The sequence below is a fragment of the Olea europaea genome, unplaced genomic scaffold, assembly GCF_002742605.1.
Source record: "Olea europaea var. sylvestris unplaced genomic scaffold, O_europaea_v1 scaffold2818, whole genome shotgun sequence".
Lineage (NCBI taxonomy): Eukaryota > Viridiplantae > Streptophyta > Magnoliopsida > Lamiales > Oleaceae > Olea > Olea europaea.
The window spans coordinates 26,353-51,295 of NW_019246679.1; the positions used below are offsets into that span (position 1 = coordinate 26,353).

The 24,943-nt window shown below is 33.2% G+C and overlaps 1 protein-coding gene across 1 annotated transcript; it reads right to left on the bottom strand.

The window, feature by feature from the left end:
* Positions 1–24,337: 24,337 nt before the first annotated feature.
* On the bottom strand, positions 24,338–24,925 carry LOC111384033 (transcriptional regulator TAC1-like). The gene is made up of 2 exons (XM_023008245.1): positions 24,702–24,925; positions 24,338–24,623 (listed from the first exon to the last, which is right to left on the bottom strand). Exons 1-2 carry the CDS (start codon positions 24,923–24,925, stop codon positions 24,338–24,340), a joined length of 510 nt encoding a protein of 169 aa, XP_022864013.1.
* Between the last annotated feature and the right edge of the window lie 18 nt (positions 24,926–24,943).

Genomic DNA, 24,943 nt, shown 5'->3' on the forward strand with positions numbered 1-24,943 from the left:
TTTTTGTAACTTTCCTTTATTTTATTTGTTTCATTTAGTTTAATAAAATAATCTTTATACACTCTTTATGATAGAATGACATTCGTTAAATTTGAATTAAATATATTTTTAAATCATTTTCATTTATAATTTAATAACTTCATAATAAATTATTTCTATTTTTGTCTGCAATTTCTTTTATTATATAATATATAGTACTTCCTTTAATCAAGTGAAAAGTGAAGTTGTGTGTGAAAATGTAGAAATCAGTGATCGTGATTTCATATTTATACATTTGATTTTTTAATAGCTAGACAATTACATACTATCAATTCTAATTATAATGCAATCTATATATATTAATAAAGTATGATAAATAATTCTTTTATCACCTATCAATGCAAATGATGAAGGAGACACACCATAATCCAACATATTTAACACACTAGCATCACGTTCAAAATATTCCAACCCGTGCATTGTACGGTCAAAGACTAGTATTATACACAACCTCAAATATTTCATTTCATTTCAGTAGAAAAACAAATGAAGGAGATCGTTAATTGATCAAAAAAATTGAATTTGACAAAATATAAAAAGAGCAAATGGTAACTTTACAATTTTAATATAAAATAATTTAAAAATTAAATTGAAAAAGAAATAAAATGGATGCTTTTGTTATCTCCCACCCCCCAACTAAACCAAATCAATCCACAATTGTCATAGCCACAATCATCACACGTCGTCGTCTGTCACAATCACCTGTCGCCGCCTACCACTAATACTATTATACCATCAATCTCACAAAAACGAACATGCTCCGCCAAGTGCTCAACAATACTGAGCTCTATGATCTCAAATTCATCAAAATTATCGTTGATATGAATCTCAATCTTGGTATCCAATAACTCTTTACCCATTACAACATATTTTCTCGGCTCCAGATTTGGGAGTTTTGACAAAAGATTTCAAATGATCAATTTCTTTCGAAATTGGATATATGGATAAATTTGGGGAAATGGACAAAAGGGTTGTACCATTAACAATAGTCTATTGGATAGCGAATGCGATCCCAGACTAAACCTTGTTCATTTGTGCTTGGTCGAACCACGTTGTTGTTGACTGAATCTAAGAGGAATTTTTGGAGAGGCCATACGGTTTTGGACTATTGACAGGTTCATCAAAGGATTTTTGTGTTCTTGCCACCCACCTCAGTAATGGAGGAGGAGGAGGAGGTGGCTCCGAGTGGCTTAGTGGCATCTAGAGTATTACATATGTTATTGAAAAATGACATTTTTGCATTTAAAAATTATACAAAAGGGCAAACAGTGAGTGGGAGTTTTGGCGATGACAAGTGTGGGTTGAGTTGGTTTAGTTGAAGATGGGGAACGTATGAATGGGAGTTTGTGAAGGAGATTAGAAGTAGCCATTTTATTTCTTTTCTTCTTTTTTATTTAAAATTTTAAATTATTTTATTATAATTGTAAAGTTGCCATTTTGTCCCTTTTATATTTGGTCAAATTCAATTTCTCTAGTCAACTAGTGGTCAAATGGATCCATTTGTCTTCTGCTGTAAGAAAATGAAAGATTTGGGACCATAGATGACACAAATGAAAATTTTGAAACCGTGATTGCAACTCTCCCTCAAATAATATCAAACCAAAATCACTACCAATTTAAGTAAATTTGAAAGGATTTGAAAACTAAGCAAACTTTTAGTCAAAGTAGCTAGACATGTTTGGATTTCATAACACTAATATAAGTAAATTCAAGGTTTATTTCAATAAAAGTTCGTTAAAATTTTTAAAACCGTCATTGAAATAATTTTCTTACATTTATAGTGAGGTAAGTTTCAAACGGCTACACTAATGCTCACTCGGATAGAAACTACATATCGCTATTTAATTTCAATACAGACAAACAACGTTAACACGTATAACATGTGAAATAAAAACATCCCAACTTGAAAAACTCACCAGTAAAATTGTAAATTTTCACCAACTGAGAGTGCTTTTTAAATCGAAAAATATGAAGAAAACTTGATTACTTCAATAGTTACCATTAACATGGCTTTGTCGACAGGAAGGTCTTAGGTTTGCATTGGCACAATATTTGGATATAAAGAAAGTGGAATCGGATTGCAATAACGCCTCGTTGCGTCCATGTGTCTGAAGGTGCCATGTTTTTCCATGTGAAGCAGATTATGTAGTCCACTTGGTTGCAAACAATACTCTTGAGTTTTGTACTTTCAGAAAATTTGAAGTGCAAATTTCATCCACGGACGTTGAACTTTTAGAAAATTTAGCTGGGTCACCAATTTTAATTTGTTTTCGTTGCGTCATTGAACTTGAATTTAGTTTTGAATTTTCCTGCTTCACACATTTCGCCTCCTATCATAATTCAAACTAAATTGCTTAGTTCATAGTCATATCATAATTGATATTCTATATAATCTGTTACGCCTCGTCTCACAATGTAGGCCACGTAGCAACTAGCTAAAAATAGCAAGAAGTTAGTCAAGGTCCACACTACACGTTAATTTGCTTTCCTAGCTTAAATAAGGAAGTCAATGATAGACGTTTCGTACTTCTGATTGATTTGCTAGCTCTACAACAGACCTTCTTCAATTAACTTTCAGTCTACTTTTCAGGTGTTCTAAGACATAAGATGGCTACTTTTCAGTTCATCTAAAGTCATCCCAGACCTATGACAACTGGATTAATGCTTATGAGGTTGACTCATGAATCGTTGCAATGAGATCATGTATCACAGATCTAACAATAATCCTATCTTTCCTTCTACTATAAATGCTCAAGCTTGGTGTCATTCAAAGATAATGCAATTTTACACGTATAACAGTAGCATTGTTTTGTAAATTCTCTGCAACTTTGATCCAAATACATACTTAGCTCTCATTTATTGTCCATCACACACCCAAATATATTGTTAACTGTCTTGAGCGTCGAAGTACCGACAACCGTCACCCCATCATTAGAGAAGGCTACGTGCACCCAACGTTTGTCTAAATGTACAGGAACTTAACAAATAGACAATACATTGATCAACAACTTCTTCATTCCTGAATGTATCGATGATGAAGAAGTTGAACTTAATTACTGTATGTCGAAATGTAAATTTTTACATTGTCAATGTTGTGAAATAAAAAAGAAAAGAAAAATAGTAGACAGTTGCAAATTATCTTGATCGTTGCTAAATGATTAAAGAATTGCCTTATAATGCTATAGTAACTGCAAATAATTGAACAAATAGTAAATTTCATGTATATTAAAATGGGAAAATTAGTATATAGACAAAAAGTTGATAAAGAATTTGAAAAATATGCAGCTGGAATTTATCTTTATGGATTGTTACATGGAAGATGACTCTATTACTCTATAGTAAGGATCGAGTAAAAGAGAAAGAGCCGTGTTGCACGTGTAAGTGTTATGCTCTAAATCTAATCGATTTAGGTTGTAAACGCTTTTAATATGTTTAATGCATTTGATTTTGGCGAGATCTATTATTTATTTAAATTAATTTTGTGATAAATAATATTAAATAATAGAATCCGAAAATCCAATTTTAGGTGATCTGTTAATCACAAGGAGTTGTGATTGTGAGATACAAATTACATATAATTGGATCTTGAATAAACCGTGGTCGTAAGTAATAACGAGATACGAATATCGTTAATACAGTTAGACTATCACGTGTGGCATTTCTTACTTATGAAGTAAGTAGCTGATTTCACGAGCTAAAGTGTGGTGACACTTAAATGAATACGTGGATGTTTTGTTATAGAACAAAACATTGGAGACCCGTTAAGAGATTCCACATGGATAACTATCTGAGTGTTAGTGGTTAATCTCTAACGTTCGGTAGTGGAATTGGTCCTTTGATTTGAGGTAGTCATGGTACCTTATATGAGGACAGTCATACTTTGGCGGTATTGGATGTTGCTCTGAAAAGGGCCGCTAATACGATATCGTTCGGGTACGTCAAGAATCGTATGAAGGTTGTGATTGATCAATAAAGGATTCGCCACTCTTAGATAGTAGGAGATTATGATCTGCATTTCATTCAATTAAGTCGATGATGAAATCCTTGGCCAAGGTGTACTTATAAGTCGAAAAGGAGTTTTCGATTTATATTGACTTAATAGTGGAGTGAAAGATATGATCGATGATCGAGATTGACACAATTCCATATCTCGTAATTGATCAGATCATATTGACGAAGGGATTATAGTTACACGGTAAACGAACGAATTTGATTTTGTTATACCACGTGACATTTCCCGTCACATGTATTGCCCTGACACATTGCTAGATATCAATCAGGGACGGCGAGTGTGAATTGACGATAAATTAAAAGGGTGTTTTAATTTATCAATTTTGATTAGATCAAAATAATATTTCACGTCGTTAGGTATCGTGGTCGGGAACCTAATGGGTCGCACACAAAAGAGAATTGGAAGATTGCAAATTGCCAATTGGTTAATTTAACAATCATTGGATAAATTAATTAATTGGATTTGTTATTTATATTCTCGAATTAATTAATTGGATTAATTAATTCACGGACCGGATTTAATTAATTGGATTAATTAAATATTGGATCGGACCGGACCGGAACGGGTCCGTTTGGGTTTACATAAATACATAGCTAGGGTTTGAGGTCCATAAGGTTTTCATTATTCTTGCTGGCACAAAAGAAAAACCCTAGCAGTTGTAATCTATTCTCTGTGTGGATTTCATTGGAGGCTGGACAATTGGACAGCTGTAAGAGGCAGATTCAAGCTACTGGAAAGGAATAACGCGAAGGTGTTGGTAGATTAAAAGAAATGATATATTTCTTATCACAGTTTTTATCTAAATACAAAGTTGTATCCTGAATGGGAATTGAAATTTGTTAAATTCCGTTGTGCATGTTTAAGTAAATTCCCAACAATGGTATCAGAGCCAACTTTATATTTGTTAGGAACTGTTTTACGTGTTGATTAAATTAAATGTTAGTTTAATTATGTTCATTCCTAAATCTAGTAAATATAGTTTTAATTTTTTTTAAAAATCTGTTCTTGAAAAACAAAAAAAAATAAAAAAATGGGGTTGAGGCGGGCAGAGCGCAGCCGCCGCGCCGCACCGGCTCTCCTGCAGCGCAATTGGGCGGCGCCGGTGAGGCGCTGCCACTAGAGGTAAATAAAAAAAAAAATTTGGGTTTGGTGGTGGAGACGGGGCCTCTGTTGCAAATAATGTAATTAGGGGCCCCTGGTTGCAATTAAGAAAATGGGGTCAATTTGAAATTTTAAAATCAGGGACCTGTTCTGTAAATTTTGAGTTTGGAAGGGTCTGCTGTTAATTTCCAATTTGGGTAAAATTTGTAAATTTTCAAAAGGTTTTGATTTTGAATTTCGAATTGTTTTAAAAATGAGTTTTAATTGGGTTTGACCCATACCCTAATTTTGACCCAGAATTAAAAATTTATTTAAAATTTGACGACTTTTATATTTTTGTTAAAATTAGATTTTAACTTAAATATTTAGTTTGACCCTTAATTGAATTTTATTTTGTTAGGAAATTTTGTCCTAAATTAAAATATTAATTCAATTTTATTAGAGTTAGACTCTAATATTACATTAATTAAAATTTGTTTTGAATTAGCACCACTTCCCAATGCAAATTAGAACTTAGAGTATGACTCTAGTTTAATAATTAATTAAAATTCGATTTTGATTAAATTACTTAGCCCAATAGTTATAGAATTAGAGTTGGACTCTAATTCGGGATTTAGTTAAAATTTGATTTTAATTAAATAGGCCCGTCGATTAAATTAATTAATTAATATGATTAATTAATTGTTTAATTATCTCGATCCCAAAATTTTGAATTAATTTAGACGACTATAATTGCTAGATTTATGAGACATTGCATATAATATTAGATATTATACATAGGAAACATTTATGTGATGAATGTTTATGGACTCGACCATATGGATATGTTGACTGGTTGATTTACTTCTTATTGTTGTTGTGGGCCTGCGAGCTCTTTATTATATTGGACCTGCGAGTCCATTATTATTGTTATTATTATGAGCCTGTGAGTCCGATTTCTTTTAGGCCTGCGTGCCAATTAGTATATGATACATGTTGCAAGTTCGGCTAATTGGAGGCGCAAGAAGAGGTGGACACCATGGAGATGGTGTATTGGTATTTGTCCAATGTTGTACCCCTTAAGAATTGACCAACTAGTTTTTGTTTTGGCTCGGGAAAACTAGATAGAACAAGTCCATAATCATCCCTCGTTAAAAATATTAAGTTAGTATTATTTGCCTTCCATCATTATAGTGAAAAGCGAGAATCCTAAATCGACCTTAGCTTGTTGAGTACACTCAAGGCTGGTCTATTAGGGATATGTTTGACACTATGAAATATTTGATATTTCTGAATAATGGGTTTGACTTAATTAAAATTTATCTTTTGTTGAGTACACTCAAGAAGATAAGTTTTAGAGGCATGTTAAGCTAACACATAAGATGTGTGAAGACAAAAGAGTTGTCAGCTTAATGATCTGGGAGTTGTATGGAGATACAATTGATAATAATATCTACCCAAATATTTTATTAGGATTTGTTGAGTACACTCAAGATCTCGATACAACGAATGGGATCCCAGTCCACTGGGAATCAAGTGTGGATTCAAATAATTTATGTATGAGAGTCATGAATTTATTTTAAACAGTGGGAGCACGTTTAATTAAAGTCCATATTGAATTTATGTACATGCATTATAATACATATTAATTCTATGTTTTTTCGTCATTTACAGTTTTTTGAATCATGAGTAATCATATGAATTTGAGAGGCATACTAGATGCCAACAAACTGACCGGACCAAATTTTCTCGATTGGCATCGCAATTTGAGAATCGTTCTCAAGTATGAGAAAATTGGATATATCCTTGAGCAGTCTTTTCCAGTGGTGCCTACTGAAAATTACACCCAGGAAGAGGTGGATGCTTACAACAAACACAGTGATGACGATAACACTGCAGCATGTGTGATGCTTGCAACTATGTCACCTGAGTTGCAGAAGCAACATGAGGGTATGGATGCTTACACTATGATTTTTTATCTCAAGGAGTTGTATGATGAACAATCTCGTGTGAAGAGGTATGAGACCTCTAAACAACTATACCGGTGCAAAATGGCAGAGGGATCATCAGTCAGTACTCATGTGCTGAAGATGATTGGTTTCATTGAAAAACTGAGTTCACTGGGTTTTATCATGGATCATGAACTAAGTATTGACTTGGTTCTAAAATCTCTGCCAGATAGTTATTCACAGTTCATTATGAATTTTAATATGAATAAGATCGAATACACACTCCCTGAGTTGCTTAATATGCTTAAAACTGTGGAGCCCAATGTCAAGGCGAGCACTGGGCATGTCTTAGCTATTCACTCCTCCAAGGGAACTAAGAGGAAAATCAAAGGAAGTTTTAAGAAAACATCCAAAAAGGCTAAGGGCAATAACAAAGCAGTCAAAGCAGGCAAGGACAATACCAAATCTGAGGACCCATACTATCACTGTGGAGTGAAAGGTCATTGGAAGAGGAATTGCAAGGCTTACCTCGCAAGCTTGAAGGGAAAGAAGTCTTCTGAAACTTCTACTTTAGGTATTTCTGTTATCGAGGTTAATATGTCTACTACATTAGCTTCTTGGGTATTAGATACCGGATGTGAATCTCATATTTGTATAAATATGCAGGGACTAAAGAGAAGTAGACCACTGCAGAAAAGAGAAGTTGACCTGCGCGTAGGAAATGGAGCAAGAGTTGCTGCATTAGCTGTAGGGACATACTTCTTACCACTGCCTTCAGGCTTAGTATTAGAATTAGAAAATTGCTATTTTGTTCCTGCCATTACTAAGAACATTATTTCTATTTCGTATTTAGACATGAATGATTTTTCAATTAATGTTAAGAACAATCGTTGTTCGTTTTATAAAGATGAGATCTTTTATGGTTGTGGTGTGTTGCAAAATGGAATTTATATTCTTGATACTGAGTCATTTATTATGAATATAGAAAATAAAAGGCATAAAAGTGATAATCAAAATAATACATACCTTTGGCATTGTAGATTGGGTCATATTAACGACAAACGCATTTCCAAATTACATAGAGATGAATACTTAGGGTCAACTGATTTTGAATCATTTGACAAATGTGAATCGTGCCTGTTAGGCAAAATGGCCAAGTTCCCTTTTACTGGAAAAGGAGAAAGAACCATAGAACTGTCTGGACTAATACATACTGATGTATGTGGACCTATGTCAATAACTGCCAGAGGTGGTTTCTCTTACTTCATCACATTCACTGATGATCATTCTAGATATGGTTATGTGTATCTGATGAAATTCAAGCATGAAGCACTTGAAAAGTTCAAGGAATTCAAACTTAAAGTAGAAAAACAAACTGGTAAAAATATACTCACGCTGAGATCAGATCGAGGTGGAGAATATTTAAAGGGAGAATTTTTAGATTATCTTAAAGAGAATGGGATTCTCTCGTAGTGGACTCCGCCATAAACACCGCAACATAATGGTGTATCTGAACGAAGGAATCACACTTTGTTAGACATGGTGCGATCTATGATGAGCCATGCAAACATCCCAAAATTATTTTGGGATCATACATTAATTGCTGCGTGCTACACAATTAATCGTGTCCCATTTAAATCGGTCGACAAAACTCCATACAAGCTATGGAGAGGAAAGAGACCAGACTTATCTCATATGAAAGTTTGGGGCTGTGACGCTTATGTAAAGCGAAATGAATCAGATAAGCTTGAGGCTAAATCCGACAAATGTGTATTAGTGGGATATCCAAAAGAGACAATTGGATATCAGTTTTATAATCCCGTTGAGAAGAAGGTGTTCATCTCAAGGCATGCCATATTCCTAGAGAAAGAGTTTATTCTAGGAGAGGGTAGTTGAGCAAACTAGAACTTGAAAAAGTTCAAGAATCCAAAGATACTGTTGACCAATTAGATGAACTTGAGTCTGATCCTACACCTGTTGATGGACAGATTCTTGATCAGGGTGTAGATAACCCTAACGACACTCCAGCTCAGCGTAAATCAAGTAGGATCATTCGAGCTCCCAGAAGGTACGAATTCACGATTACTAATCAAGTATTATTAGTCGAGGATGATGAACCTACAAATTATGCAGAAGCAAAGTCGAGTGTTGATTCGAAGAGATGGCAAGATGCCATAGAATCCGAAATGGATTCAATGTATGAGAACAAGGTTTGGACCTTGGTCAAACTTCCAGGTGGGATAAAACCGATAGATTGTAAATGGGTTTACAAGAAAAAGATCGATATGGATGAAAACGTCCACACATACAAAGCAAGGCTAGTAGCGAAGGGTTACACACAAAAACAAGGTATTGACTTTGATGAAACCTTTTCGCCTGTAGCCATGCTAAAGTCCATTCGAATTTTGCTTGCAATAGCTGCATACCATGATTATCAGATATGGCAAATGGATGTCAAAACTGCTTTCCTTAATGGAAACTTACAGGAGGAGGTGTACATGACACAGCTTGAAGGTTTTAAATCCAAAGGAGCCAACAAAGTATGTAAGTTAAATCGATCCATTTATGGATTAAAGCAAGCCTCTAGGAGCTGGAATCTTCGTTTTGATGAAACAATCAAAAGGTTTGATTTTATCAAAAATGAAGATAAACCGTGTGTTTATAAGAAAACGAGTGGGAGCGCGGTCGTATTCCTGATATTATATGTCGATGACATATTATTAATGGGAAATGACATCCCAATGCTTCAATCGGTAAAATTATGGTTGTCAAAGAATTTCTCTATGAAAGATATGGGAGAAGCAGCGTATATCTTGGGAATCAAGATCTATAGAGATAGATCTAAAAGATTACTAGGTTTATCTCAATCTTCGTACATAGATAAAATCTTGAGAAGATTTAATATGGAAGAGTCTAAAAGAGGATTATGTCCCATGTCGCATGGGATTTACCTCTCAAAAGATATGTGTCCTAAAACACATGATGAAAGGAGTCACATGGATAAGATTCCTTATGCTTCAGCGATAGGATCTATCATGTATGCGATGTTATGTACAAGACCAGATGTTTCGTATGCTCTAAGTGTTACGAGCAGGTTTCAAGCAAACTCTGACGAGAAATACTGGATAGTGGTTAAGAACATTCTTAAGTACTTGAGAAGGACTAAAGATGTGTTCTTGATCTATGGAGAAAATGAACTGAAAATTCATGGGTATACTGATGCTAGTTTTCAAACTGACAAAGATGATAGTAAGTCTCAGTCAGATATATGTTTACTCTCAATAATGGAGCGGTTAGTTGGAAAAGTTTCAAACAGGAGACAACCGCTGATTCAACAACAGAAGCCGAGTACATAGCTGCTTCTGAAGCAGCAAAGGAAACTGTGTGGATCAAGAAGTTCATTAATGAACTTGGAGTCGTTCCTAGCATTGTTGATCTCATACCTTTGTATTGTGATAACAATGGAGCCATCGCGCAAGCGAAGAAACTGAAGTCTCATTAATGATCCAAACATGTGCTAAGGCGATATCATCTTATCAGGGAGATTATACAAAGAAATGACGTAACAATAGAGCGAGTTCCCACAGATGATAATATTGCAAATTTACTGACAAAGCCGTTGTCACAACAGAAACATGATCGTCATGTGGATGCTTATGGTATTAGATACGTGAGTGATTGGATCTAGTGCAAGTGGGAGTTTGTAAGTGTTATGCCCTAAATCCAATCGATTTAGGTTGTAAACGCTTTTAATATGTTTAATGCATTTGATTTTGACGAGATCTATTATTTATTTAAATTAATTTTGTGATAAATAATATTAAATAATAGAATCCGAATATCCAATTTTAGGTGATCTGTTAATCACAAGGAGTTGTGATTGTGAGATACAAATTACATATAATTGGATCTTGAATAAACCGTGGTCGTAAGTAACAACGAGATACGGATATCGTTAATACAGTTAGACCATCACGTGTGGCATTTCTTACTTGTGAAGTAAGTAGCTGATCTCACGAGCTAAAGTGTGGTGACACTTAAATGAACACGTGAATATTTTGTTATAGAACAAAACATTGGAGACCCGTTAAGAGATTCCACATGGATAACTATTTGAGTGTTAGTGGTTAATCTCTAACATTCGGTAGTGGAATTGGTCATTTGACTTGAGATCGTCATGGTACCTTATATGAGGACAGTCATACTTTGGCGGTGTTGGATGTTGCTCTGAAAATGGCTGCTAATACGACATCGTTCGGGTACGTCAAGAATCGTATGAAGGTTGTGATTGATCAATAAAGGATTCGTCACTCTTAGATAGTAGGAGATTATGATCTGCGTTTCATTCAATTAAGTCGATGATGAAATCCTTCGCCAAGGTGTACTCATAAGTCGAAAAGGAGTTTTCGATTTATATTGATTTAATAGTGGAGTGAAAGATATGATCGATGATCGAAATTGACACAATTTCATATCTCGTAATTGATCGGATCATATTGACGAAGGGATTATAGTTTCATGGTAAATGAACGAATTTGATTTTGTCATACCGCGTGACATTTCCCGTCACATGTATTGCCCTGACACATTGCTAGATGTCAATCAGGGACGGCGAGTGTGAATTGACGATAAATTAAAAGGGTGTTTTAATTTATCAATTTTGATTAGATCAAAATAATATTTCACGTCGTTAGGTATCGTGGTCGAGAACCTAATGGGTCGCACACAAAACAGAATTGGAAGATTGCAAATTGCCAATTGGTTAATTTAACAATCGTTGGATAAATTAATTAATTGGATTTGTTATTTATATTCCCGAATTAATTAATTGGATTAATTAATTCACGGACCGAATTTAATTAATTGGATTAATTAAATATTGGAAGTTTGGGTTTATATAAATATATAGCTAGGGTTTGAGGTCCATAAGGTTTTCATTATTCTTGCTGACACAAAAGAAAAACCCTAGCAGTTGTAGTCTATTTTCTGTGTGGATTTCATTGGAGGCTGGACAATTGGACAGCTGTGGGAGGCAGATTCAAGCTGCTGGAAAGGAATAACGCGAAGGAGTTTGCAGATTAAAAGAAATGGTATATTTCTTATCACAGTTTTTATCTAAATACAAAGCTGTATTCTGAATGAGAATTGAAATTTGTTAAATTCCGGTGTGTATGTTTAAGTAAATTCCCAACAGCACGTACAGGATCATGTCGACGGGTATTATCTATAGTAAGAGTCGGATAAAAGAGAGAACCGTGCAGCATTATTGAAAGAGAAAAGAACCTAAATGATAGCTTTTGCATTTTTATTTTATGTTCTTAGATTGGAAACAAATGGAAAAGAATCTGACGAAGTACACAAATAAACGGTTGCCATCTCTCTGCAAGGCAAAACTATTGGAAATGGGTCATCCATGTTGGTTTACCCAATCCATATAGACTAAAGTGGGTTGAAGGGATTAGTTATTCTTTAAATTGTGAATAACTTCTCACCACCCATAACCGACATTAATCTCTTTAATGTGATTGTCACATGGAAGTCAAACTCTCTCTCAAAAGAAAAATACATGAAAATTACGAAATGCAAAAGAGGTGGTAAATTGAAAAAGACAATAATCACATTTTGAGGCATTTAATTATCTTGAAAAAGGCATTCGAATTGTGGAATAAAAAAAAAATCCTTCCATTTGATAGAGTTTTGGGTTAACGAGAACAAGAAAAATAATTCAATCAATTTAGTCTTGGAAATTCTTCAAGTAAGTTCCTACAATCTTAACAAGCAGAAGCATACTTGATATAGAATTACATTGGTACAAGAACCTTTTTTAGGTTGTTTCCTGAAAATTATCCTACTAAAAATGGATTAAAATAATGAAAACACCGACGAACTGTTGGATTTTGATATCCAATAAATCTCGGACGATGATATTATTCGTTGAAATTTCTCAGTAGACATTGATGACTGAATTATATGGACACCTATTTGGGGCTTTTTGAAGTGGTTTAATTTAATTAGAGCTGCTTATGGCCCGTTCCCTCACTTCTTGAATGGCTTATAAGAGTTGGCCCATTTATTGATTTACTTGACCCGTGTATTGGTTTAGATTTGGCCTATTCTACCAAGGGACATTACCTCTCCAAATACATTACGACTAAGTAAAAGGCTTCATCTCTGGAATATGAGACTTCGCTTCTATAGCCATGCATCTCCTAAGCAAAAGGCTTTGTCCCTGAAATAGGGAACTCCATTTTTGCACCTATATTTTCTCCAAGTATAGGACCTAATCAATGTACAATATGGGACCTCTTCACATAGCAACACCTTATCTACACAAGAAAGCCTCGTCCCCAAATTAGGATTTCCTCCATTTACTTACTTTCACTTGCAAACTTCACTTCGTTAATCTTGCATAGGCAGACAATTCTCATCAACATTCAAAGCTCATATCTTACATAAATATATAAATGCTTGGGCTTGGAGGACTAACTTGTTATGCCTCTTCACAACTAGGCAACTATTCACAATTTACCTAGTGTCACCTCGGAATGAGTACCATAGCAACGTACTCCATTGCTTCGTCAATAATAGCAAATTACATGCCACAAAACCATCATGTTCCCAACAATGATGATATTGGACATCAACCACTACATCACCTCAATTAAGTAGAACTTTCAAAAAAAGTTTGTAAATCCCCTCTTTTCATATATTATTTGCTTCTCTCTTACTAAAGTCCATACCTTATATGAATAGTCATGTTAGGGCTTAGGAGATTATTGCTAAGCCTCATCCTACAAGGTCAGCCACATGATGTCAACTAGGAAATAGAAAGAAGCCACCTAAGGTCTGCATTTCATATCACATTGCTTACCTAGCCTAATTGAGGCCACCATAAAGAAGGAAGTCGAATTGAACTACATCTTAGTCGAAGCAACATGTAGGGGTTGAACCTCCATGTCCGAGGCAAAGTGACACATACTATTGTAGCCTATTTTCAAAGTAATGAGCATTTGTTTAACAATACATCTTTCACAACATCACTTCATCCAATATATCTTTTGTATGAACGATTGATTCGACATCTCTGCAGCAAATGTCTATCAATCAACTTTTCAGTCTATTTTCAGATGGTAGTCTTAGGCTATAGTGCGGACACTTTTAGGTTCATTTAATGCCACCTCAACCTAAGATAGCAAATGCCTATAAAGTCGATGAGTTAAACATTAAGATGAGATCATGTTTCATACATCCAGCAGTAACCACATTTTCTTATCTATTATACAAGTTCGCATTTGGTGTCATTCAAAGGTAATGCAATCTTATATACTTTACAATAACACTACTTTGTAACATTTTCTCTTCATACCTGATTATTATATGTATTCTTGGGGTACTCATTTATTGTTCATCACATACCCAAATACACTTGTAAGTTAACCAACTTGATCGTTGGAGTGCCCACATTCACCTCCTCCATGGTCGGAGAAAGCAACATGCACCTAACATTTGTCTAAGTGTACTAGATCTTGAAACATGGACGGGAATGGAGTTGAGATCTATTGACCACAATGTCAAGTTGAGAACTGAGGTCAACAAACGCAAGTGATCAAGAAAAGCCTATTCAAGAAAAGTTTCCGAATTTAAATCATGGGGACAAGGTTTATTTAAGGAGGATGTATCTAAAAAGGAAGAACATGTTTCCTCAAAGGAAGAAAAATAGGATTGATTGTCATAATAGAAATTCAATGAGTAGTGGATTCAAATTAGTAGCACTATTAAAACTTTAATTTGTAATTAGTAATGCAAGATAGGGTAAAAACATCATTGTCATTTTCCATTTCATTGTCTGTTTTGTTGCATTTTGTATTGTGTGAAGAAAAACTCTATGCCATTTCTCTATCTTTATCTTCTATTATAATCTTGTTGTTCAAAATTAAAAGTGGATGAAGGATTGAATTAAGAAAAGAGAAGAATGTGCCCTAAAAATGGTCTATGCGACTGCATAAGCCATTTAGGCTTGCGGTAGCATATGGATTTTTAGAAATATCAAGTGCAGCAAATGCTATAACTATGCGATCACATAGTTATAAAATGTGACCATTAGCTAGGTTTTTTCAATTTTCTAGTGGTTTATTGATGAAAAATTGCACCTATTTGCTTTGAAATTGGAACCACTTTTATGGATGATTAAAATCTATAAATACATGTTGCGTTCATCTCAAAAAAATTATTATATTATTCATCCAACTTTTGAAAGAAATTTTATCTCTCTACATAATCAAATTCCTCCTTTTTCACCTGCTCATTTGAAAATTCACTTTGCTTTTGGTATTCTTCATTGAAGGCTTGTTTAATCTTACAACCTATTTGCCAATCAAATCCTTAAAAGCATTGTGGAGGAGGTACATATCGTTTGAGGACAACGATCTAATATTCGAGTTCAAGTTTTCTTCGATTCATATTCATTCTTTTCTTCCTCCTTTTGTTCTCGATTGCAGCATTTTTTTATAACAATCTCAAACGATATTTTTTATTGTGATGGAGACGGAATTTACACTCGCTACAATCAAAATGATGAATCAAGACTTAGTACGTTTGGATAGATTTGATGGTGCCAGGTTCACAAGATGACAGGACAAACTCAAATTCCTCCTAAGGATGTTAAAGATCTTCTGAGCGCTTGATCCTAAATTGGAGTCAATTGTCGATACAATAGACAAAGACACTGATGAGGTTCGTGTAGAAAGAAAGAAACTGGAAGAGGACAAATTAATATGTCGCGGTCACATTCTAAATGCGCTATCAGATGGATTATACGATCTCTACACCAATACCACTTCAATTAAAGAGATCTAATATGCACTTGAAAGTAAATATAGGGCCAAGGAAGAAGGTAAGAAGAAGTTTTTATTTTCTAAACGTTTTGATTTCAAGTTTCTGGATAATGTTCCCTTATTGTCTCAAGTGCATGAGTTGCAAATAATTGTCAACAATTTAAAAGCAATAAAGATTGAATTTTCTAAAACCTTTCAAGTGGGAGCAATCATTGTTAAACTCCCGAGGTCTTGGAAAGGATATGGGAAGAAGATTCTTTACAATTCTGAAGATTTTTCCTTGGAAGATATTCCAGAACATCTTCGCATAGAGAAGAGTCTAAGGCAAGAGATAAGACTGAAAGTTCTTATGATGGCTCTTCAAAAGTTAATGCCATGAAAAATGTGGACAACTCCAACAAATATAAAAATGAAAAAAAAAACCTCATGGTACCAAAAAGGATTGAGGAAAGTTAAAAACAAACCCAAATGACCTTGCTATGTTTGTGAAAAACATGTACACTATGCAAGAGATTATAAACATAAGAAACAACCTTAAAAAGAAGGACAAGTAAATTCCATTGATGAGATTATCGCTACGGTGAGCGAAGTGAATGCAATCCAAGGCAAAGTTTCGGGCTGGTGTGACACATGCGCTACTATCCACATTTGTTATGATAAGTCTCTTTTCAAAACTTATTATGACATTGAAGACAGTCAACAATCCAAATGAGAAACAAAGGAAGATAAAAAATGATTGGCATAGGCAATTTAGAAATCATTTTCACTTCAGGAAAGAAGATCACTTTGACAAATGTTCTTCTTGTACCAGAAATGAATAGAAACCTAGCAAGTGGAGTCCCATTGGGAAAATCAGGAATTAAGTTTGTTTTTAAATTTGAAAAATTGTACTAACCCATAATGTGCATTTTGTTGGAAATGGTTATTTCACTGAAGGAATGGTCAAACTTTGTATTCTTGAGGATAATTCTAATAAAAATAAATCATTTGCCTATGTTATAGATTCATTTAATTTATAGCATAGTAGATTAGGAAACATAGGAGTTAGCACTTTGAAAAGAATAATTAAATGTGGATTGATACAATATGAAACTGATAACTTAGAAAAATGTGAAATATGTATTAAATCAAAATGATTAAAAATTCATTCCATAGTGTAGTAAGATAAACAAACTTAGTGTAGTAAGATAAACAAACTTACTTGAATTTGTTCATTCCAACATATGTGAATTGAATGACATGCTAACTAGAGGTCCTAATAGATATTTGATTACTTTCATAGATGATTATTCTACATATACTTATATATAGTTCTTAAAGCATAAAGATGAAGCATTTTTAATGCCTTCAAAACATATAAAGCTGAAATTGAAAATCAATTAGGAAGAAAACTAAAAATTCTAAGAAGTGATATAGGTAGAGAACATTTTCCAATGTGTTTTGTAAACAAAATAGAATAATATATCAACGTTCTGCACCACGAACATCGAAGCAAAACGTTCTAGAAGACAGAAAGAATAAGACATTCTTAGATATGATAAATGTCATGTTATTGAATTCTGATTTACCCTTTTATCTATGGGGTAAAGCCTTACTTAGTGCTTGTCATCTAATAAATGAGATTCCTATGAAAAATAATAAGATCTCTCCCTATGAAATATGGAAATGGAGGAAACCAAATATTAACTATTTCAAAGTGTGGGGATATTTTGCTTATTGTAGCAACACGAATCACAAGAAAACCAAGTTAGATACTAGAGGTGTCAAATATGCCTTTGTGGGATATACTCTAAATAGCGAAACCTACAGGTTATTAAACCCTAAGTCAGTTGTATAATATAATCGAGGGATGTGAAATTTTTCAAGAATGTATTAGAAGCAAGGAAATCTCAAAATAACGAAGATATTTTGAATTCTAGAGAGTCACAAGAGGAGACATCTACTAGAGATATTGAAAGTGAACTTCGAAGAAGTAAGAGAACTAGAAAAGAAAAAGGTTTAGGATCGAATAAAATATATTCTCAACTTATTTCTTTTTACTTAGTAGAGAAAGATAATAATGATGTTGTAAGACAATACCTTTTGTTCTTCAAGTAAAAAGTGATCATAAAACCTATAAGGAAGCAATGTCGTCTAGAGATTGTATATTCTGAAAAGATGCGATAAATAATAAAATGGATTCTATCATTTCAAATAATGCTTGGGAAATAGTTTTATTTACCAAAGGATTCTAAAGCCATTGGTTGCAAATTGGTGTTTAGAAAGAAATACAATTCCGATGGAACATGCGTAATACCTACAAAGCTAGATTGGTAGTTAAGGGGTATCGTTGTAACGACCTGAAATTTACAATAAAATAAGTATGAGTCGTTACCAAAAACTTCCTTTTAATTTAATATGAGCAATTCCAAAAAAAAAAAAATAGAGTTTATTTTATATCATCGTCTACAAACAAGGTATTGGTTCATGAAATAAACACAACTAGAATAAATTTTGTAAATAAAATTATATTCACGTTATACAGGATTTAATGTGTTTAAAAAAAATCTTGGTGCAATGACCACACGTCATCGTCCGCCAACCAATGACCCGTTCAATTCTGTAAGAGTAGGGAAAATGGTGAGTATATGTGAATACTCAGTAGGATACGAGCAATTGTGCAATCCCGATTAAATGTATTAAATCATGCTCAAAAATATAATACCGTCATGTCATATCTTTAGAACCGGTAAGAGCTCATATCATATCATATCTTTGGTACCGGATGACCATTTTGTGTCATATCATAATCATATCTTATCATAAGCATAATATTTATCGACATGAAGAAATAATTTAAATGGGATAAACCACTAGTATCTCGTAATCCTACCTCGTGAGATAAAATAGTTTTTGAAAGACGGAATCTAAAATCATGTTCCAAACTTATTTTTGTAAGTGTTGCTACTGCCATTGTATATGTGTATCTAAATTTTCTAGGATAAATAACAAGAACCTTCGTACGGTATTTATAAAGATGAAAATAAAATATTGGAGGCCAAAAAATGCAAAATGCTGTGTTTCCACCCCCAAACAGTTCAAATCCCGTTAATCCATTTCCTTTCCCATTCAAGAAACACATGGGAAGCTATACTTATGAATTCTCAAAAACAAAGCAAATAATTAATGCTAAAATAAGATTAATTGACGACCTATTCAATCCTTAAAATTAAAGCAAATATTATCTAACCTAACGTGTCAATTCAATCACATAATTCAGGCAAATAATCCCTAAAATCTAGGCAATTAAATAATATAAAGGTAACCTACCTATTCTACCATTTTTTACATGTGGAACTCTGCCGTGACCAAATCTCAAATCAAAACAAATAAATAAATAAATTATTAAAAACTCCCAAACACCCATCACATGCTAGTAGCACATTTTCCTTCAAGACTTTTAATTGAAATGAAAAGTTAGTTTTAAACAACCTTTCAAATTGAAATAACTTGGAGCTGAAATATTCGAATTGACCTTTTCTCGAGTCTAAAATGTATTATTAGTTATGAGCTATCTAACGAGCCCAATATTAATTATTTGTACTCACTCTATTAAAATTTAATTATTTAATCCAAATAAAATATGAATTTAAAACATGTTTCATTTTAGTCCTCAAATTTTCGAAATTTAAAAAAAAAAAAACATGTAAACCAAATATATTTTTATTTTAAAATTGTTGGGCCGTTACAATTGTCAAAAGCAAGAAATAGATTATTTTGACACATATGCACCCGCGGCTAGGATAACCTTGATAAGGATCTTGTTTGCATTAGGATCAATTTATGATTTACATATTCATCAAATAGATGTCAAGCTAGCATTCTTAAACAGAAATCTTAAAGATGAGGTTTACATGGAACAACCAGTAGGGTTTGTTCTATCGGAAAATAAACATAAAGTGTGCAAACTAATCAAATCCTTATATGAATTAAAACAAGTCCCTAAAAAATGGAATAAGAAATTTGACTCTAAAATAATGTAAAATCGTTTTAATCATAATTTAGTAGACAATTTCACACTAAAGTAAATAATAGTGTACTTACTTTAATATGTCCATACGTTGATGATATGTTGATCATCAGTAATAATATACATGGGATCAAAGAAACAAAGAAGTTTCTGTTTTCCACATTCAAAATGAAAGATCTTGGACAAGTGAATTCTATCCTTGGTATCAAAGTTAAATACGATAGTGGGGGTTTTACACGGAACCAATCACATTATATTGAAAATGTGATAAATATGTTCAAATACTTGAGCGTCAATGAGGCTACTACCCCTTTGGATCTAAATATCAAACTGATCAAAAATGATAAAAGAGCAATAGCTCAAATAGAATAAGCAAATGTCATTGGAAGTCTTATCTATGCGGCACAATGTATAAGACCAGATGTTGCATTTGCTGTAAGTAAACTAAGTAGGTTTACTAGCAACCTAAGTTCCAAACATTGAAAGGTCATCGTTAGGGTTCTTGGTTACCTAAAGAAAACAAAAAAAAAACCTTGGGCTACAATATACAAAGTTTTCTAAAATTTTAGAAGGATATACTGACTCCAGTTGGATATCAAGTGCGGGAGAAAATAAGTCCACTTCAGGTTGGGTATTTACTCTTAGTGGAGGTACAGTTTCTTGAAAGTTTAAGAAACAATCATGCATTACTCATTCAACAATGTAGTCGGAGTTCGTAGCATTGGCTAAAACTGGAAAAGAAGCTGAGTAGCTAAGAGATCCGTTATATGAAATTCATTTAGATAGAAATGATATTTCTTCAATACCTATCTTGTGCAATAGTCAAGCTACTCTTGCTCGAGCATATAACGAAGTGTATAATGGAAAGTCTAAACACATGAGTCTAAGACAGGAGTATGTAAGAAAATTAATCAAGCATGAAATAATTTCTCATACACATGTTAAATCCAGTGAGAACTTAATTGATCCGTTTACTAAACCTCTCACCAGAGAGTTAGTAAGATTGACAATAAATAGGATGGAATTGAAACCCCTTAAATAGATCCACCAATGATACCAACCTTACCAAAGATATTCTAAACAAGTATATTTAGGTTCAACGGGTAATAACAAGTAATTCGATAAATGGATAGATTTCAATACTATTAATCTTTGATAAATAATGTTGGTGGTTACTGTTGGAGGGATAAGTTATAATAAAACTCTTAATGAAGTTCAGTATAAGGTACAAGTATCTCTAAAAGTAACAAAGATACTGGAAGACTTTACCTAAAAGTTCAAAGAAAAATGATAAGTGCAAGGCCATATTAGCACTAAGCGAATTAAAGGAACTTGTGAAAATTTAATATTGTGTGTAATTTCATTGGTATTGTCTCAAGGAATAATTGGTTCAAAGTGTTCTAGCTACTTGGAATTTCGATAATGTTTTATGAGATTTACACTATAAATAGATTCAAATCGAAATATATATAATTCTTATACATGAGTGTTGATATTTGATTATGTGATTAATGTTAATTTTGAACAAGTGGGGGACTGTTGCAATCTTGTTCAAAATTAAAAGTGGATGAAGGATAAATTAAGGAAAGAGGAGAACACGTCCTAAAAATTGTCTATGCAACCGCATAAGCCATTTAGGCTTGCAGTCGCATATGGATTCTCAAAAATTTCAAGTGTGGCAGGTGCTATAACTATGTGACCGCATAATTATACCCTATGTGACCGCATAGTTATAAAATGTGATTGTTAGCTGGATTTTTTTCGAAATTTTTGGTGGTTTATTAATGAAACATTGTTTTTTAGTGTTCTTCATTGAAAGCTTGTCTAATCCTACAAACTATTTGTCAATTAAATTCTTAAAAACAATGTGAACGAGGCAAATATCATTTGACGACAACGATATATCTTCGTGTTCAAGTCTTTTTTTTAAAATTTATATTCATTCTTTTCTTCCTTCTTTTGTTCTCCATTGCAGCATTTTTTTTTATAACATCTTCTTCTTCATCTTTAATTTTTTCCAGTATTATATGCATCTCAACCGATGACAGTATGTTCTTCTTATTCACTTTTTTGAGTGAATTACAACTGGGTTGACTGCTTTTGGTTGGTTGAGTTTGAGCGAAAGGTTTCTGATGGATGTTGTTTTTTCCCCCTTTGTAAACCATGAAATTGTAGATTTTATGATAAGGAAATATATGAAATATGATTTATTTTGTTATTCATCATCTAAACTATGAATGGGAGTGTTGGGGGCATAAAATTAGAGAAACACTTATATTTACGATACGATATTAAATAGTAGTATAGGAAAATAATGGATAAAATTTTAATTTATTCTTTTCTCTTATGTTCTTCTTAATCAAACTTTTAGCCCTTGTTTGAGCCCCATTTTTTTGGAAAAATACATTTTTAAACAGTGTTTTGACATCATTTCAACCACACATTCATCAATAAAATAATATTATACGAAAATCTCAAACTTTTCCTTATTTTTTAACCACACATTTCACATCATTACACTATTCAAAAATGCATTTTATTGACAAAAATGGGGCTCAAACAAGGGCTTAGCATAAAAACTTATCAACCATTCCAAAAGTCCGTCAATTAGTTAACTTTATACATATTTTAGTTAAAGATCATGAATAGAGTAGTTCCTCATTAATCTACCGTCGCTTCAGCAACTTGAAAATTCAAGATTTGTAAGAGATCTATAGATTATTATGTTAGGAAGAACAAATAATAAATGAATTTCCCGAAGATAAAAGGTAAACAATACATCATGTTTGGAGAAAACTTTGGAAGAACGGACAAGTGCCTAGAGAATAGGATGGGCAAATCTCCCGAACCGAACCGAACCCGATAGTTTTTGTTAAATTAAATACCCGAACGGATATCTGAATTGAGAACCGACGGGTGCGGTTCGATTTTCGGTTCTAAACCTAGAATCGAAAAATCGAATAAGAACCGAATCTTTCTAATTTTTTTTTTATATTGCGTAAATCAAATTATTTTAATTTTTTCTAAACAAATTAACAAATTAACGATTTCTAAATCAAAAATTTTGGCCCAATAATTTGTTTCATTTCTAATTTTTTTAATTTTTGGCCCAATTACCTATTTTATTGTTTCATTTCTTAACCAAGCAAGATCAAATCCACTAAATAACTCTAAACACCAACACCAAAGTGCATAACGTTGTCTCGACTCTCGCACTCACTCTCGCAGCCTCGCTAATATTCCAAAACATATACAATTATCGGTCGACACTGTGACCTCCGATCGAAACTGTGACTTTCGCCAACCGAAACTTTGATCGTAGCGATCATTTGAATAAGGTAGTTTACTAGTCTCTGACATTCCAAAACTATTGAATGTATCATTAGTTGTATTTATATAATGTTGTTATAAATGTTAAAAAATTTAATTATAGTACAGAACCGAACGGAACGGAATCGAACCAAATGGAACCGAACTCGAATGGTTCCATAATTATATTTGGACCCGACGATTCCATTTACTAGATACCCGAAAAGTTCGGTTTGGTTCGGTTCTCTTTAGAACCAAACCGAACCGCACCCACCCCTACTAGAGAATACAAAAACCTTTCAAATATTCACTCTATCCCATAAAAATATGTTTGTTTTTATTTTCACACAGATTAAGAAGATATAATTAATATAATTATAAATATAAACTTTTACTTATATTTTTCCTTAATATACTCCTACATTAAGGACTCATTTGATACCCATTTTTTTCAAAATGTATTTTTCTCTCTCTTCTTTTCAACCACACATTCTTTATTAAAATAATATTATACGTAAATCAAAAACTTTTCATTATTTTTCAACCACATATTTCCTATCTATTTACTATTTTAAAATGTATTTTTACATAAAAATGGCTCTCAAACATCCTCTAAATTAATGTTTATAAATGAATAGTTCATATTAGTTGATAACAAAACACTTTAAAAAAGGGCTTATTGCCCATGTTTGGCTCAATTAAAAACAAATTTTGGGAAAATGTATTTTGAAGTAGTGAATTTTTTGAAAATATATAGTTAAAAAATAAGAAAATTTTTGAATTTATATGTAATGTTATTTTATTGGAGAATGTTTGATAAAAAATTAGAGAGAGAAAAATGCAATTTCGAAATACTGGAGCCCAACAAGGGCATTAAAAAACTAAAAAATTAACTATACTTTTAACAAAGAAAGTGACCGATAATTTGAGACATGCGAAAAATAAATGCAAGTTTTTCTTTTTGGGACGGAGGTTTAAAAATCTATTTGAAAAGTCCATAGTCAAGCGACCTTGGAAGCGCAGCTGCTGACTCCAAGAAAAAGGGGCTTTCAAAAGATCAAGCATTACCAAAAACATATCAAGTACCAATAGGAGTGAAAACTATTTAAAAACAATTTTTTGTGCTCGTAGTAGCTCCTGATTTTGTTGGCTCACTGCCTAATCTCAACTCGAGGTCCAATACTGCACTCTGGGATTCTTGACAAGTTGGCAACCCCTCTAGAGGTTTTTTGGAAAATTGATTATAAATTGGCTTTGCATCAATGGATTTCGACTCACCTCTGGAAGATTTTCTATCCTCCGATGAAGAGATACAAGGCCATGTCGCCGATGTTTTCATTTTGCTATATGGGGATACTGATGGCATGTTTGCTATGTTGGATCTGACCGAACTAGATAGAATTCAAGAAGAAAAAGAAATTAACAATATTATACTATGTACACTATCCAGTACTGTATACCAAACATACCCAGAGGTATTGACTCTGTCTTGATGAGCAGTATGGATGCTCAAGGATTTTTTCGATTTCTGATCTCCTGAAGATTGCTTCAGCTTGGCTTTGACCTTCCTGTGAATGTTCATATGCCCACCAAGTGCCTGAGGATTAGAGAAACCCTTCTTGCAGAAGGTGCATTCGTAAGACCTAATTTGGTTCTCACCTTGATTTTCTGAGGATGTTTGATCCGAGGACATTTTAATTTATTCTAAAGA